The following is an 18,044-nucleotide window of genomic DNA, read 5'->3' as shown; positions in this document are numbered from 1 at the left end:
TGCTATCTGAAGACCTCCAGGGTCCCAGACCAGTCCTTGTGTTTCACACAGTGCAGCCTCGCCGTGCCAGGTCGTCCCGGCGTGTGGACTCTGGGTCCGTGTGTCCCACTCTCTGCCTTTGCTGTGTGCCCTGAGGACAGATGACTTCTCTGGGCCTTCGTTTCCTCTTTTGTATGATGAAGCTAGTCATATCTTCATCCTGAAACTGTTGCGATGTTTAAGGAAAAGAATGCATATAAAAATGCAATTGTCTGAAGCATGGTAAGTCCTCACTAAATGGTAATGTTAACATAAAAACATTCAAACCTGTAAAGAATTTTTGTGAGTTTATTTGAGCCAAACTATCGACAGTTGCCAGGAAGCAGAACCTCAACGGATTGAGATAATGCTCCAGAGAATGGCGGTTTCTCATCTATTTTTATACATTGCAATCAAAGGAGGGGATGTAGGTGGGTTACATAAAACTCATTGGTGATATATTAGAGAGGCGGGAGAAAGCAAAATGGGGCGGGTGGGGGTGGGGGAAAGGGAGAGGAACCCCTGGGATTGGGTAAAAAGTAAAATGATAGACAAATACTTAGGTGGGTGCAGGAACAATTAACATGATAATGAAGGAATTTGTGGTATCTGTCCTGGCGCCCAGGCACATTAGGCTGTGCCCCAAGGGGTCCAGAGAAAGGGAGGTTACAAGTTACCCAGACATTTCAAAGGGTATGTTATTATTATAGATGAAAAAAGACAGACAGGCTCAGTTAAGGTTGACCTTGTCAGTGAAGATACCCACCTAGGACGGAACTACCCACCATAACTGCTTTTAGTTATAATTTCAGACCATCCTTTGTGGTTACTTTAGGTCTCTGAGTTTGCAAGACCGCCATGCAGGCCTTCCCTGAGCTGTCAGGTCAGCATGTGGCCAAGTGAATTATTGAGAATAGGGGCCGTTGGTTGTGGCCATCACTTACCAGTCTTCCTATCTATTATGTATTTGTACTTTGTATGGTGTACATAATTTACATGGTTTACATATAATTTATATGGTGTATAAATAATTCATATGATATTTATTTATATTTACTCCCTAGTATAGCTTTAAGAAAAGTTGCAAGAGACCTGCCATTTGTGTTTTGTCAGGAGTAGTCTGGGATAAGAGAAAGGGATAAAAAAGAGAGATGGGAAAAGGGGCAGGAATGGAAGAAGGGAGTGCAGCATAAAGAGGAAAGGAATTTTTTTAAAGTCACAGAAGAAAGTGCAGGCAGGACGCTCTCACTCAGGAGCAGAGATGAGCCAGGAGCCAGGCAGGAGTGGCAGTCTGAGGCCCGCCCCCAAACGGCGGGCGGGCGGGGCGGGGCGGGGACTTCCGGTCCGGGACCTTCCCTTTGCCCCCGGAAGAACCTAGCGGTTCCGTGGGCAGCCAGCGAGCTGGGTCCCCTGCCGCCGAGGTGAGACCTGCGCCCCTGCGACCCCGCGACCCCAGCGGGTCCTGCGGGTCCCGCGGGCGGGGCTCCCGGCGGGCGGCGGGGCGGCGGGGCTGTGGGCGGGCGTTGCCGGGCGGGGCGGGCGGGGCTGGGGGCTGGGGGCTGGGCGGCACCGGGCGGGGCGGCGGGGCCTGCGGGGCCTGCGGGGTGCGGACAGTGAATCCGGTGTGGCCCGGTCCACCAAGAAATGGGCGCAGAGAGGTTGGGGAGGCGAGGCACGCACGCACGTGGCGGAAATGTAAGGAGGGTGTTCAGACGCAGGCCTCAGTTTCCCTACTGTGGTGGCTGACATTTCTCCCTGCAGACCGCACCCCTCCTCTGAGCTCAGGATCCCCATGTCCAGCTGCCTAGTGGGCGTGCCCGTCTGGTTTGCGGAAGGGCCCTGGGTCTCCACTAATTGAACTCTTGCTCTCCCACCTCCTGCCGAATTGCACTCCTTTCAGTTGCTCCCTGTTGCGGTCGATGGCACCATCCTCCGTTCAGTTGCCACCTGGGAAATCTGGGCATCCTCAGCTCCTCCTGTCCCTCCTGGACCCAATCCAGTCTGTTACTCGGTGCCCCCAGCCTCACCTCCCAAAGCGAGTGCCTCCTGCACCTCAGCCCCACCCCACCCCCAAAGGTGTCAGCCAGGCATCAGGGGGCCTGGGTCTCCTGGGTTGAAAATCTAAATCTGGAGCTGATCTGCCTACAATCCACGTGGTCACATCAGTCACCTCCCAGGCCTGCTCAGGCCCCTGCTCTCCCCGCCTCTTCCCTCCCTTTCCCTGGATGGAGCTGTCACCTGAGGCCATTCACAGTCCCTCTCCCTTCCAGGTGCCCTGCAGTTGTGCTTGTTAATGCCTGTTCACTTGTCACGTCCTCAGGGAAAGGTTGTCTGAGACGGGGAGCTGGTCAGAGCTCCCTGTCACCTGCTTCTCATTGCTCTCCGCCTTCACCTTTGTCTCATCCATGGCAGTGCATGTAGCTGATTGTTTTGACCAATATCTGAGTCCCCACTAGGGAGGCCGTGGGAACCGCCATGCAGGGCACAGCATAGAGTATTCAGCAAGTAGTTGGGGGTGGTAAACAAACCATGACTTCTGGGGGGTCCTTTCTGGAGGAGGACCCCAGAAGACATGGCGGATTTGGGGGTGGGGGCGGGAAGACTGACTGCATTGTCAGTGCCATTACATGGGGAGAGGGTGGCTGGAGCAGAGCCTTCCTGCTGCTCAGCCTGGAGGACAGGAATGGGAGGACAGGAAAGGAAGAAAAAGAGTTTGGAAACAGCTCTTGCGCGCCCTAAGCAGTTACTTTAGAATTGTACAATTTTAAACCGCTCATCCCAGGAAGAGAAAGCAGCTAGCAGAAGCAGCTCGTGCCTGCCCTTGCCCTTTCCTACCGGGAGCACTGAGTAGGGTTCCGGACAGCCTCGGGTGAAACTCTGGCAGGCATTTCCGCTGTGAAGGTGCTTAGTTCCGGTCGCTTTGTAAATGATGCATTTCTGAGTCTGAGCTGAAGGCCTCCCTGCCCAGGCTCAGACTGCAGAGCTCACCCTGCCTGGGCGGGCGGCTTTAGTCCTCTCTTCAGCTGGGCAGCAAACACCCAAATGTGTTGTGTGTTTTTCCTCTCTGAAACGCAGGGAGAGAAGTTTCCTTTTTGCTTTATTATTATTCTTTTTAGTCCTGGAGTTTTCTCTCCGGGTCTGCCGAGGGCCTCCTCCGGGCATAAGAGATACACCTCTGTCAAAGTTGGGACTCCATTCCTGCCATCCTCCTGGCTGTGATCACTAGTGAGGTTAATCTGTCACCTGCTTGGAGTGTGTCATTGCTTTATTTGGCTTGTGAAGAGAGATTGTCCTGCGTGTTCTTGGCGTGTGGCGCTCCCACCGCGACCCCCGCGCTAGCAGAGACGGAGACCAGCCTCTGAGCTGAACTGCGCCGCCTCCTCCCAACGAGACAACACCGGCCAGTGAGCGGTGAGGGGTGGTGGGAGCTCCTGGTCGGTGGGCCTTGATGCCTTCAGCTCAAAATGATCCACGTGCAGAGTGCACATGTAGGGGAGACTTGTTCTGAACCCCTATCTTTGAAAATGTTCCTGTGTCCTTTCTTCTCCATCCTCCAAGCCAGGGTTTAAATGTGACATGATATGGGCACTTTGGGAGACACTTTGGTATAGTGCTTTTTGTTATGAAGAATGTTTCTGCAATAGAAGTGGAGTCATTTAGGTAAAAATGTTTTTTACTGGATCTACCAGTGAGTCTTGGAAAAAAATGGGACTCCAGATTCAGGAGGGGAGAGAATCCTGAATGAAAGGACGTTGCTAATTGAGATGCACTTGTAAACTAACTGTTCTGTGGTTAAGACTCAGAGATTCGGCACGGCTCTGCCCTGATATGCGTTAGACCTGTTCGAAGATGGCTGACCCCTGGGAGGAGTGCATGGACTACGCGGTGACCCTGGCAAGGCGAGCTGGAGAGGTACGGCTGCCATCGCGTCCCGATGCCACTGTGTCCCTGATGCCGTCGCTCACCAATGCCGCCATGTCCCCGATGCCGCGGGTTAAGCACTTGCATTGCTTTTCATTTCACTAAACACTGTACATGGAAAGAACACTCCAATTTTGTGTCATTAACTTTTGGATCTGTCTTAGGATGTGAGATGCTATGATTTTGTACCTAGAAGGACATAATCACTAAAGGTTTATTTTGTAAACCTTGTGATAAGAAAATTTTAAGAATATCATTTAAGACATTACACCATTTCTCTGTTTCATTTTTAGCTTGATTTAAATTTACTTACGCTTTTCTATTTGCTTACCAAACAAATTTTCAGGTAGTTCGTGAAGCTCTGAAAAATGAAGTGAACGTTATGATTAAAAGTTCTCCAGCCGACTTGGTAACTGTGACGGACCAGAAGGTTGAAAAGATGCTTCTCTCCTTCATAAAGGAAAAGTACCCATCACACAGGTGTGTCACTGCCACTCCAAGTGATAGAGTGGACCCTGCTTGGAGTCAGTACCGAGGCAGCAATGCCGACCTAGACAGAAGTTGACTGTAGTTCCCTGAACCTGGAAGGGAGTGCCTCCGGAGGGTGGCGGTGGGCAGCCCTGGCAGGGAGGTCGGGCAGGAGCCAGGGAGGAAGGGGCACCTGGACCCCCCACAGGAGCCACGGCTGCTGAGGCACCGGTTGCCTCGCTCTTGACTGATTTCCCGATTGCTCACTATTACAGGTCCTGGGCAGGGCCACCAGCCAGGAGGGATAGGGCGTGTTTGGATGCTGGGAAGCTGATGTGAGAAAGGGCTGCCACAGGCATGATTTAGGCCAGTTTTGTTCTCTGTATCGCAGACTCTTCTGCGTGGTAGCTTCTGGGGACCTGAAAGAAACCACTGGAGGCAGGGCTCTCACAGGCACAGCCAGAGCAGGAACTGTCACCACTTTAAGTCTTAGTGCTGTCATTCTCTCCTCTTCCCGGTCGTGTTAAAGCCCCCCTGTACACGTCCTCTCAAAAACCCTGTGCAGCTAAGAGACAAAAGATCACCAAGTGATTGTTAGGAGGGCTCATGGTCGGATAAAGGGAAAATATAAAGCTGAAAGTAGGGAAGAGAGAAAGGAGTGAACTCGGGCATCACTTCCGGAATCACCTGAGATTTATTGCACAGGGTGTTTGTGGAAGACAGATAAATTTGGTGGGCGACTTGCCTTTTTGCTGACTTATCTAATGTTCGGTTTTACTTATCTATTGCTGCAAAGCAAATTACCCTAATCATTAGCAGCTCCAGACAGTAAACTTTTATAGCAGAGTTTTCTAGGTTCAAGAATATGGCAGTAGCTGAGAGCAGGGTCTCAATGACACATGGGAATCTGTGGGTGGGGGCCGCAGCCACCTGAGGCCTGCACTGGGCCGAAGGATCCATTCACTTGGGTGGTTGCTGGTGACTTCCCTTCCTCCCGAGGTCTGTGGGCAGCTCCCGTCGGTTCCTCGCCACCTGGGCCCCCCTCAGAACAGCTCAGCACGGGTGGCCTGCTTCCCCGGGCATGGCAGGGACGGGGAGTGGAGTGGGTAACACGAACCACAGTGCGTGCTGTGAGCGGGTCCTCAGGGTGGCACGTTGGCACTTCTGCTTCATTCTGTTGCTTAGAAACGAGTCACTAAGTCCAAGTTCACACTCGAGGCGCGAGCGTTAAGCCTGCCTCTGGAAGAGAGGAGGATGAGAGACCTGGGGGCATCTTTTAAAACCACCACGTGCCCTAGTAAGGCCTCACCTGTGCCAGTGCCCTGTGCACGCCCACGCCTTTGCCCACCGGCGCCGCGCTGCAGGTTCCAGTACCGCTTGCCAAGTGATCTGGGAAGTGAAGCTTGCCCACTCGCGTCCCGCTGGAGGAAGGAGCCGGGATGGAAGTGGGTGCTGTGTAGGCTTGTATGTTTGTTGTGACTCTGTAGCTAAGGGAATGTTAAACCTGGAACTTGCGGAAATTGGTGTAAAGAGTCATTCTTGCTTTTAGTTTCATCGGGGAGGAATCCGTGGCCGCTGGGGAGAAAAGTGTCCTCACCGACAACCCCACGTGGATCATCGACCCCATTGACGGAACAACTAACTTTGTGCATAGGTACGAGCGGGTGTTGGCACTGAGGGGACCTTTTGAGTGCTCCATTCACGAACATTCATGCTTTAGAGAATCGTGTAATTCGTAGAGTGAACTGTTAGGAGACTTCATCAGGTATGGCAGCAGTGATGAAATTGCTGGTGGGACTTGTGCGACCCAGCGGCCTACTCACTTCTTTTCCCACCGAGGGAGCAAGGGCGATATAAGCCAGCACCGCGCTGCTTTGAGATCAGCTAGGGAGCTCTGCAGCCCCACTGCCGTGCTGTGGTGCCACCTTCAGTCCAGGCCAGGAAGCTTAGAAAGAGCATGGGTTTTAGGTCAGCACTCTTGGGCTTGAGCTGGTGTTTTTTATAGGCTTTGCGGCCTGGGCAAGTTCCTTCACTTTTCTAAGCCTCAGATGCTGTTTTCTTCTTATCTGTGAAATGAACATATTATTGGTGCCTGCCTCATGGAACTGTGGGGACTCGGGTGGTATACATACGTAAGGATGCTGTACAGGGCCCGGGACACAGGCCTGGCACACAGGGCCCGGGACACAGGGCCCAGGACACAGGCCCGGCACACAGGAACGGCACACAGGGACGGGACACAGGGACAGCACACAGGCCCGGCACATAGGCCCGGCACACAGGGCCCGGCACACAGGGATAGCACACAGGGCCGGCACACAGGGACAGCACACAGGCCTGGCACACAGGGACGGCACACAGGGCAGCACACAGGGATAGCACACAGGGCCGGCACACAGGGACAGCACACAGGCCTGGCACACAGGGACGGCACACAGGGCAGCACACAGGGCCCGGGACACAGGCCCAGTACACAGGGACAGCACACAGGGCCCGGGACACAGGCCCAGCACACAGGGAAGCACACAGGGACGGCACACAGGGAAGCACACAGGGACGGCACACAGGGAAGCACACAGGGACAGCACACAGGCCCGGCACACAGGCCCAGCACACAGGCCCGTCACACAGGGCCCGTCACACAGGGATGGCACACAGGGCCGGCACAAAGGGACAGCACACAGGCCCGGCACACAGGCCCAGCACACAGGCCCGTCACACAGGGACAGCACAAGGGCCCGGGACACTGGCCCGGCACACAGGGCCCGGGACACAGGCCCAGCACACAGGGAAGCACACAGGGACGGCACACAGGGAAGCACACAGGGACGGCACACAGGGAAGCACACAGGGACGGCACACAGGGCCCGGCACACAGGGTCGGCACACAGGGTCGGCACACAGGCCCGGCACACGGCGGCACACAGGCCCGGCACACAGGGACGGCACACAGGGACGGCACACAGGCCCGGCACACAGGGCCTGGCACACAGGCCCGGCACACAGGCCCGGCACACAGGCCCAGCACACAGGCCCGTCACACAGGGCCCGTCACACAGGGATGGCACACAGGGCAGCACACAGGGCCGGCACACAGGGACAGCACACAGGCCCAGCACACAGGCCTGTCACACAGGGCCCGTCACACAGGGATGGCACACAGGGCAGCACACAGGGCCGGCACACAGGGACAGCACACAGGGACAGCACACAGGGCCCGGGACACTGGCCCAGCACACAGGGACGGCACACAGGGCAGCACACAGGGACGGCACACAGGGCCCGGCACACAGGGCGGCACACAGGCCCGGCACACAGGGCGGCACACAGGCCCGGCACACAGGGCCCGGCACACAGGCCCGGCACACAGGCCCGGCACACAGGGCGGCATACAGGCCCGGCACACAGGGCGGCACACAGGCCCGGCACACAGGGCGGCACACAGGCCCGGCACACAGGGACGGCACACAGGGCGGCACACAGGGACGGCACACAGGCCCGGCACACAGGGACGGCACACAGGGACGGCACACAGGGAAGCACACAGGCCCGGCACACAGGGCCCGGCACACAGGCCCGGCACACAGGGCAGCACACAGGGCAGCACATTGGCCCGGCACACAGGGCAGCACACAGGCCCGGCACACAGGGCAGCACACAGGGACGGCACACAGGGCAGCACACAGGGACGGCACACAGCGCGTGCATGGGAGAGAGCCTGTTGGGGTTGCCGGTGAGTGAACATGAGCAGCCTCGCTGGGTGGGATCAGGGAGTTGCCCTGTGGCTGGCATGCCTGTAGAGACACAGAATTGTTATATTGTAAACCAAGACCTGGACTCGAGGTGATGGAGGGGGATGTGGAAGGATGCCCCTGGGATGTTGTAATGGAGAGAAGATTATAATGCACTGTATAATGCAGGTGGTCTCATTTTTGTTAAAATAAAAGCTATTACATATTTCTAAAAATTTTTATTTTTAACTAGAGGCCTGATGCACGAAATGTGTGCATGGTCCGGAAGGTGGTCTGGTCTAATTAGCATATTATGCTTTTTTGTTATAGATAGTTCTATTGAAGCCATTGTGTCTTTTATCTCGGTTCTCTTCTGAGTCAGAAATGACCGCCCCTGTCTCAGACTGCCGTGCAGCCATAGCAACCATGTGGCTACCAGTCACCTTGCAGGTGTGAGGCTCCGGGTGGGGCTTCGAGGGAGACAAGAACAGTGTATCTGTGCAGGTCACGCCTGTGCTTACAGGTCCAGGCTGGGGGAGAAATGACCACAGAAAAGAAACTTCTTTTTAGCTGCGGTCAATGTAAAATCTCTTAAAATTGGTTTTTATTTTTTGAGAAAATACCGTACATCATTACTTTATTTGTGGTATTCGACATTCAAAAGATATGAAATGGCGTGAGAGCGAAGTGGCCTTCCCATTTCTGCCCCCAGTTTCTCAGGCCCGTCGCTGGAGGTGTCTCCTCTCAGAGCTGCTCACTGCCACAGAAGTCCCTGTGTGTCTGCATCTGTGTCCCCGAGCCCCTGCCCCCATGTACACGAAGGGTTGCATACTGTACACACCGCTGTGGGGCAGAAGAATGAGACTTTATATGGAAAATGTTATAAGCAATTATATTGTGAGAAGACGTATTTATTGAAAATAAGTCCTATCTTGGTAAATTTGTATGTGTGTGTGTTTTTTTTAAGATTTCCTTTTGTGGCTGTTTCCATCGGCTTTGTTGTCAATAAAGAGGTACGCTGTTTAATTATGGCTGGTAACATGCCTGCTGTCATTTCTGAGAAAGAGTAACTGTCTCCATAGTACGTACAGGTTTGTCTCTGCATTCAATTTATACAGCTGCATTGTTGTGAAATAAGCTACAGGAGTGTTAACATTATCATGGTACTTTTCCCAGTGAAGAACATTGAATGTTTTTTGAGCAGCAGGAGTTTTAAGGGAGAAATACACACACTGATTTAGTCACCACTGCATATGTGAGTGAGTCAGGTGGTTACAGGGAGAGTGGGGTTCGAGCTAGCACGCTTCTGTGGGTGTCGGTGAAAGGCCAGGGCCCGGGTGGAAGAGCAGCGTGTCTGGAACCCGAACCCGCTGTGTGCAAGCCCAGCAGAGCAGAGTGTAGCTCGGGCATTGCCATGCTGCGTGGCTGCTTGATTGATAAACAGTGAGTGATGTTCATCTCTTCTGTGGACCTGTCTTCACGGGGCTTGTGATGTATTGATCAGCATGGACACAAGAGAGTTAAGAGTTGCTGGAAATGAAAACACAAGTTAGTGCACATGAAATTAGCCGCGGGGCTGTGAGCCGGGGAACGTGCCAAGGAGCCGAGCAAGCGAGCGTTCTCCTGTGCTCACCCTGCACGGTGTGCGGTCCCGCCCTCGACTCCCAGTCAGCGCCAGTTAGATGTGGGGCAGATGGGATCCTGTGGTGGACGCTGAAAATCTACCGTGAGAGTGTGAGTGGGTCCAGGCATCTGCCAGGAGGGGTTTGAGGAGATTGCTAACAGAAGGGTCTTAAGGTTTGATCGGGTGGTTTGGGCCTTGGGATACGAAGAAAAGGGACGCATTTCAATCAGAAAGAACAGCTTGGAGAAGAGCCTGGTGTGTGGGGAGCTGGGAGGGCTTTGTGAAGTCTGGGCGTGGCCGGGAGGTCCAGGGAGAAGCTGGTCGTGGAGGTCTGTGAGGCTGGGGCCTGTCTGCACCACAGCATTGAGGCTTGGTTTTGCAGGGGCAGCCGGGGGGTCGGGAGGTTTCTAAGTGCAGTTACAGGTGTTTGCAGCCGTGTTGGGATTCTGAACTAAGATGGTGCAGTGAGAATAGCTGAGGAAATGCCAAAGCCAGGAAGTGTTTTCAAGACGGAATTTGAAGAAGGAGCTCTGGCCAGTGTCTCAGTGGTTCGAGCGTGGCCCCAGCACCGCAGGGTCTGGGGTCCATTCCTGGCCCAGGGCACGCACCAGTCGGGGCATGTATGGAAGACAACCAATCAGTGTGTCTCTGTCACATCGAACCTTCTCTCTCTTTCTCCCTCCTCTTTCCTCCCCCTCACTCCCCCTCTCCCCCCTCCTTCGCTCCCTCCCTCCCACTCTATAAAGAAAAAAAAAATCTCAGGATTAAAAACAAATGTTTGGAAGGAGAATGGGGAAGGATCGAGGTGTGATCAGGTGGTGAGTGTGCGGCCTCTTTGGTTGAGGTTCCTAGGAGAGAGGTTCTTCCCTGTGATGGTGGAGTTGCCAGTGGTAGTTGATTTGTGGGCTGTCGGACAGTGGAGAGCGAAAAGGGACGTGGGAGAATGGAAAATGCTGATGTACACAACTTTCGAAGGTTAAGCAGAGAAGAAGGTCCTAAAAGAAGTGACACGCCCACTGGTTAGGGAGTGAGGTGGGGGCCTGAGTCCTGGGCAAACTCGGAGCCTCCGGATTACCTGGCTCCGCCCCAGAGGAGTCAGGGGGCCCGTGGAGTTCATCACTGTCTCTGCGGGAGTTTCAGAAGAATGCGTGGTCAGGGCAGAGGCCAAACTGTAGTGTGTTACAGGGGGAGGGGAGAGGCGGAGTATAGACTACTCTTTGGCAGGGAAGGGAAAAGAATGAACATTTTAAAGCTTTTGTAAGGGAGGGAGAGCTTGGTGAAGAGGAACCAGAATCCATATTCCAGAGGAGGGAGCAGCAGGGAGCAGTAGGAGAGGGTAGCAGCCACACTCAGGAGGAAGGATTGGCCCTGGAAAAAGGGCAAGCTCTGTCCTCTGGGCGAGAGGGAGGGGGGCCACAGTGGGCGCTGCGAGGGTTCTAAATGGCTGGGACCTCTTCCCTCCGATGAATCTAGAAATCAGCCTTCTCAGTGTCCCACTGTGTAGCCATTTGCAGACATGATTTGTCAGTGTACCGGATTTCCTGTTACTGAGGGTAAGCATCACAAACACCCAGGTTTGTAAGGAAGCTGGTTTCCGCCTGCAGATGGAGTTTGGAGTTGTGTACAGCTGCGTGGAGGACAAGATGTACACAGGCAGGAGGGGCAGGGGCGCCTTCTGTAACGGCCAGAAGCTGCAGGTCTCCCGGCAGGAAGGTAGGCTCACTGTGGGTGTGGAGATAGCATCTGCTCCTGTTCTGTGGTTTTGAGTGTTACCTGACTCATAAATTGTATTTATTTTCTCTGCTTTTTGCTCCCACTGGAGTTTGAATGTGGTAGTGGAAGTGGGGAAGCTGGTGGAATTGAGCAAACCACACTTCGGGACATTGCTGCGGGGCTGGGGACGGAGTTTATGGCGCTTTATTGCAGCCACTGCCTCGTGGATTCTTTGTAGACTCGCTCTGAGCTGATGGCGGTGGGACCACTTATTAGGCAGTAAATCAGGGAAACTTAAATTTAGGAACCACTAAAACTGACGCCTGCACATTCTGTAAGAGCTGGGTGATGGACAGGTAAGCCTTCTTTCTCTCTGCATGACAGCTGAGAGGGTTTGAGGACCTTTCCCCATAAGCCACGCCCAGCTTTTGTCAGTTTGCACATCAGATTTTTAAGTGCACCAAGAACTTACAGATACTTGCAAAACCATTTAAATTCAGAATCCTCCCACACTGTCATAATTTCTCTCCTCAAACATTTAATTTGAGAGCAGACATTTATTTCATTATCTTTTTATTGAATTCTAAGCCCCGACTGTCAAGACGTTAATGTGTGAAAAATGTCCATCTCAGAATTGAAGGAGTGGTCGCTTCCCTACCAGCAACTCTTCCTCTCTTTATAATTATTCTGCCCTACACAGTGTTTAATGAAACCGTGTGATTAAATATTTAAGGTATTTGCTCATTTCCCACTAAAGCTATCCTGTAAGCAGGTAGTTGGTTATATTCTGCATTTTGGGGGGATGGTCTAAAAAGCTAGACTCTCATAAAATGACCTCTGAGGTATAACAAATGTTTCCATATTTTAAGATTTAAAGCTGTAGGAGTAAACAGATTTGATACAACTAGAAAGAGAGCTAAGAATGTCCTGTTTAGCTCTGAATCACAAGCGTTGCTTTTTCTTACCAGAATTCTTATCATTAAATGAGTGATTTTTGAAGTCATTTCCCTTTAGATGTCACCAAGGCACTCCTGGTGACAGAGCTGGGCTCCTCCCGAACGCCGGAGACCGTGCGGACCGTCCTCGCCAACATGGAGAAGCTGCTGTGCCTCCCCATCCACGGGTAGGTGGGCTGTGCCCGCGGCCACGGGCAGCACGGCGATTTCCTCGTAGCCGTGAGATGTTCATACTGGACGTGGGATCAGGACCATAATTCTGATTTTCTAATGTAACTTGAAAAACTTTTATTTGAAAATAATTTAAAACTTAACAAAATTTGCAGAAATAAAATAAGGTAAAAAGACAACAGTATACCCTTTGCCCAGTTCACCTATCAATATTTTACCCTGTTTTACCCTTTTATCATTCCCCTGAACGGTCTTGAGGTAAATTACTTACAGCATAGCTCTTTATCCCTAATACTTCAGCTTGTTACTTCCTAAGAGCAGGGATATGCTCCCCCATAGCCACAGTGTGTTGCTGACTTTATAAACTTGTTCTCTAATCTTCCGTCCACGTTCGCTGTGGTCAGGGGATCTAGTGACATCCATCCTTTGCAGGGTTCCGTCCTCCATGGGGATCCAGGCGCCAGGCGGGGTGGCCTTGGTCTGTCCTGCCTCTTTAGCCACCTCTGCTTTGCATGTTGTTTTTGAGACATTTGATGCCAGCCTGATTTTTTTGGCATTTAAACTATTTCTTGATTTACATGGAGCCTCTGAGATTTTGTTTTCCTTTTCACTTTTGAGGTCTGGTTGTTTTACAAGGACCTGTTTTGGAATGTCACATCTGGGAGAGTTTTCTCCTTCAGCGTAGATTTGTGTCTTTTTTTCCCCAAGCTTTCTATATATATATATATATATTTTTCTTTCTTTCTTTTATTGATTTCAGAGAGGAAGGGAGAGGGAGAGAGATAGAAACATCAATGATGAGAGAGAATCATTGATAGGCTGCCTCCTGCATGCCCTCTACTGGGGATCAAGCCTGCAACCTGGGCATGTGCCCTCGGCCGGAATCGAACCTGGGACCCTTCAGTCCGCAGGCTGATGCTCTATCCACTGAGCCAAACCAGCTAGGGCTCCAAGCTTTCTTGAGTTATAGTTTTAAATATTAACTCAGGTCTGCTTTTATTTTCTTCTTCAGACACCAATAGGCGAGGTCTCTGTCCTCCATTTCAGCCACTTTCTCTCTGACCCTTTACTCGTGTTTGTCCTGCTTTTTTGGGGGGCCTTGATTGGCTTTCACTGGCAGCCGCTTCGTTAGGGCTCCCTGAATCGCAGTCTGAGCTCAGTCATCATTTCCCTGAGCTCAGTCGTCTCGTTTTATTTCTTCCTGAGCTTTGTTCCCCGCTTTTTCTGCGTGTAGGTTTTGTATTTCTGATTTAACATCTGTGTTTACAACTACTTCTTTGAGATGTTTCATTGAGATTGGATTGATGTCAGTTTCAGTTTTCTTCCATTTCATTGTTGTTTTTTTCGGGAAAGACTTTATCAGCCAAAAAAGTCCCAACACACTTATTATATTAGCAGCTGAGCAGGGAGCAGAGTCAAATCTTTGTGATACCAAAAGTAGTCAGTCCTTTCTACCGGGTTTCGACAAATGTGGTTATGCACACGCCCGTGCACGGCAGTGGAATTTAATATTTTCTTCAGCCATTCCCCCTGAAAATGTCATGGCTATAATGTTTATCTTATTAAATTACTTTGTGAGAGTGGTCATTTCTGTGGTGCGCCACGGTAATTAGGTTTTCATGTATTTTTATTTAATTTAAAATTAGGTATGTATCCTGTAGACGGGTTCAGATGGTCTCAGTCGACGCTGAAAATGAACTGACGCGAAGGAAGACCTCATTTGAAAGAATTCCTTTTCCAATCTCCTTTCTAAATGCTGTCTGCTAGGATCCGAGGAGTCGGGACAGCAGCTGTCAACATGTGCCTTGTGGCCAGCGGAGCTGCGGATGCGTATTACGAAATGGGCATTCACTGCTGGGACATGGCAGGAGCGGGCATCATTGTCACTGAGGCCGGAGGGGTGCTGATGGACGTGACAGGTAGCGGATGCGGCGGGAAAGCATCTTCCTGCCCCATCTGTTGGACTGTGGTCTTCCAGTGTGTGCTGTGTTGATACTTGAGCTCTTAAAGACAAAAGGGCCATGTAACGGTCTGCACCTTCCAGATAGACATTGCGGGTAGAGGCGAGGACAGGAGGCTAAGGGTAGTGTGGGGTTGCTCACGCTACGTGGCTAAGCCTCTCCAGACGTGAGGAGCAGGAGCTCTGGAGAGGCCGGGGAAAGTCTGGCGGGTCCGCGGGCCTGAGGCTTGTGCCAGCAGCTCTTTGGATGGTGAGCGAGTGGCAGCTGATGGCGGACCTCCGCCTCCGTCACTTTCTGCCTCGGGCCGGAACGGTTCACTGCTTCAAACTGATGGAGACGTTTTTAGAAGTCGGGAGAACCTGGGTTAAAATTCTCCAGTGTCTGTGAGAAGGGCAACGGAGAAGTCAGGAAGTGGGCGGGGGTTTCCTGCCCACGACGCCCAGGCGTTACAGAGGCAGTTGGAGCATAACAGTGACTCAGGGAGAACAGAGAAAGGTGGCAGGTTCAGACTGGTCTGATTGAGGACCCCCAACTGGTATTCCGATAAGATGCCTAGAAACGCATTTGTGTCTTGCCAAAGCTTAACTATTATGGTCATGTGACAGAATAGCTTTTTGAAAAGATGACTGGCAGTGTTAAAATGTTATGATTGGCGTAGTGCCTGTCACCATACGAGTTCTGTAGGAGTGGTTTTGGTACGAGCCGTAATTCTCTTCCTTGTTTGATTGATTTCAGGGGGACCGTTCGATTTGATGTCACGGAGAATCATTGCTGCGGGCAGTAAAACCTTAGCGGAGAGAATAGCCAGAGAAATCCAGGTAGTGCCCTTTCAAAGAGACGATGAAGACTGAGCCTCACCGCCTCACCCTCAGCCACGCCGGCTGCTCGCCAGATTTGCTGACACTGATGGTGTCACAAAATTTAGGACTTCATTTCAGCCCTGTAATCTGATCAGCTTACATTGTCTTGATGTCCGGGTTTAAAAATTGCTACTTGTTCCACATTGTCCCAGGATGGGCACGGATGGTTGGAATGTTTCGTTGCTGTAAAATTCCGTGTGTGAGAATGTACCTGTTGGCAGCTGATACGGTGGTATCTCGTCCACCAAAGTAGTAAGCATTCAGTGTCCGAGTCGGTATGAGCCTCTGAAATTTTGACTCGCTACTGATGTACCTAAGCATTCTTAATTACAAAGTCAACCTTTTGGAAAAGAATTTAGATCGAAAGTAATTTTAGGTTGAAAAGCCGTGTTTTATTGGTTTGTAAGGAGTATGCCGAGTCCTGCCCGGGCCGGGCTTCTGTCTGCAGAGAGCCTGGCTTTATGCATGGCTGCTCAGGTAGCACCTGGCATAGCACCTGTCAGGTGGTCGGCTGTCCACAGTAAAGCGTTGAAACCACGAGGCTTTGGAGGGAGCAGGTCCTGGTTACAGCAGATACACACCATTCTGTGTGATCACTTCAGGTTTTGAAGTAAGACTTATCTAGCCACCCTTTATATTTCACATTACCATTCCTAAAACATTTCATTCCACACGTTCCCACCACCACCCCGCCAGGTGTGGGCATTTCCGCAGTGAGTGTATCGCCGGGACCTGCCTTGCATGTGCTGTGGCTCCCTGTGCTCATAGGGACCCGGGTGAGCGCCGGAGACTGCACGGGGCAGATAGATGGAGTTGATAATATTGAGCTTGGTCCTTCTTAAACTCCTTGTTTCACTTCGTTTCGACCGGTTTCTATTCAGCCTTTAAATATTCCTTAAGGTCTTTGGCTTATCACACTCAAAAAGAAAATTGCTTCAGTTCATAGATGCTTTTAGAGATTTATTTATTGTTTATTGGCATGTGAACAGACTATTAAGTTTAGTATAGGCTTATGCAAGCCTGGTGTTGGAGGGATGGAAGTGTTCAGGGCGGGCTGTTTCATTGTGCGTGTCTCACATTAAACTGTGGCACTAGGACTTGAGTGTTATCGTTGTGCATTTGTGCTATTGGTCACGTGCAGTAAAACATCTCATACTGTATTCTTACAATTAAATACATTTTAATTAAGACAATCATGAATAACATTTTAAATAAAATTATAATTGAAATTTTTATTAAGGTTTATAGTTTAAACTACATTTTTGTTTATTTCTTTTAACTTAAAATACATTTTAAAAATAAGAAATAGCCTTAATATTTAGCATTTGTCGAGCACTATAGCAGGCACCGTGTAGCACTTGACACCGTGACCCTATTTAATCCCCACAACAGTCAGGAGAACTGTTGTCCTCGTTTTCAGGAGGCGCGTGGATGTTATTTAATGAGCCCGCTTCCCCTGCTCAAAGTACAAGCGGTGAAACGCACGTAGAGAGCGGGACAGCTGGAGCCCACAGCCTGCCCCGGCCCAGCGGTCCTCACCTGGCCGCCAGCAGAACCACCCGGGCTTTTGAACAGCATTGCTGGGTCCTACCTGAGGGAATTGGGCTTACGTGGTCTGCGCTGTGGCCTGGCCGGCTGTCCTTCGGTCAGGGGCCCGGGGACTCTGGGTGGCCAGGAGTGAGCACCGGTTGCTCCACTCTCCTGCCTTCTCAGGAGTGGCCTCCTCAGCGACTCGCCCTCGCCACCTCCACAGCCTCGGAGGGCTTCATGGTGCGACTGGGTGTCTTCACACTGAAATGTCATTGAGAGTCATCATCCCTTTGCTGGTGGGGCGAGAGCCGGATTTGAAACTATTGTAGCGGCCTTTTTATTTCCACAAATGACCACTAGATGGCAAACTACACATAGGGAATCATCCTTTAGCATTTTCATCATGGAAAACCTTTTATTTTTCCTTCAAATAACCTCATTGGCTAGTATTCGAGTTTAATAATACAGTATCAAAACCAGGGTTGTTTCCTCATAAAGTGAAATACCCTGCATTGTGGGTCAACTTATTTCCTTTTGGCAAAGCCATAGGTACTGCATGTCCTGTGGCCTAGACCTCAGCATTGTCCAGCTTTAGCTTTCAGGGGCTCATTAACCACAAACAGAAGCGAAGTGTGGGCCTTGTTATACTTGAGAACGCCTTTCCACCAGTAGAGTCCAGTGTCACTGTCAAATAACCGGCCCGTGCACAAAGCCATTCCGACGTCCTGCTCACCTTTCCTAGCGGGCTGGTTGTAAGGCGAGGGGTGGGGGTGGGGTGATAATGGAGGTGCGCTGGTGAGACGTGAGGAAAATAATAAAAGTATATGAATGAGGTCATGCAAACACTTGTGTTGATCAGTTAACGATTTTTGAAGTTTTCTATCAAAAAGCAACTACTTGCCGTGGCCCTTCATCAGACTCATGCATGGCACCAGCTGAGGGCTGGCCTGGGAAGCTATGATGTGGACGTCTGAGGGCCCTGCCCTGCCCGCTGTAGGGCCCTTCTTGCTCGGCCCCAAACCTTTCCACCTCCATCCCTGCCTTGCCCGTGCCTTGCTAGCTGTCCCCACGAAGGCATTGGGCGCTTTGGA

The 18,044-nt window shown here is 51.5% G+C and overlaps 1 protein-coding gene across 2 annotated transcripts; it reads left to right on the top strand.

The window, feature by feature from the left end:
* The first annotated feature begins 1,378 nt into the window (after positions 1-1,378).
* IMPA1 (inositol monophosphatase 1) lies at positions 1,379-17,793 on the top strand. 2 transcript variants are annotated; one of them, XR_013959346.1, is made up of 9 exons: positions 1,379-1,439; positions 3,816-3,930; positions 4,286-4,419; positions 5,957-6,061; positions 9,106-9,151; positions 11,367-11,475; positions 12,490-12,598; positions 14,249-14,521; positions 15,299-16,716. XR_013959346.1 is itself a non-coding variant. In XM_080647033.1 (9 exons), the coding sequence occupies exons 2-9, from the start codon at positions 3,868-3,870 to the stop codon at positions 15,412-15,414; spliced, it is 834 nt and encodes a 277-aa protein (XP_080503159.1). In that variant the 5' UTR covers positions 1,379-1,439; positions 3,816-3,867; the 3' UTR covers positions 15,415-17,793. The 2 variants fall into 2 exon arrangements, 1 of the variants encoding a protein (XP_080503159.1); XM_080647033.1 differs by having other exon boundaries at positions 14,370-14,521; positions 15,299-17,793.
* The last annotated feature ends 251 nt before the right edge of the window (positions 17,794-18,044 follow it).

This window comes from Plecotus auritus (genome assembly GCF_963455305.1).
Source record: "Plecotus auritus genome assembly, chromosome: 11".
In the NCBI taxonomy this organism is placed as follows: domain Eukaryota; kingdom Metazoa; phylum Chordata; class Mammalia; order Chiroptera; family Vespertilionidae; genus Plecotus; species Plecotus auritus.
This window is presented reverse-complemented; position numbering and strand designations above follow the sequence as displayed.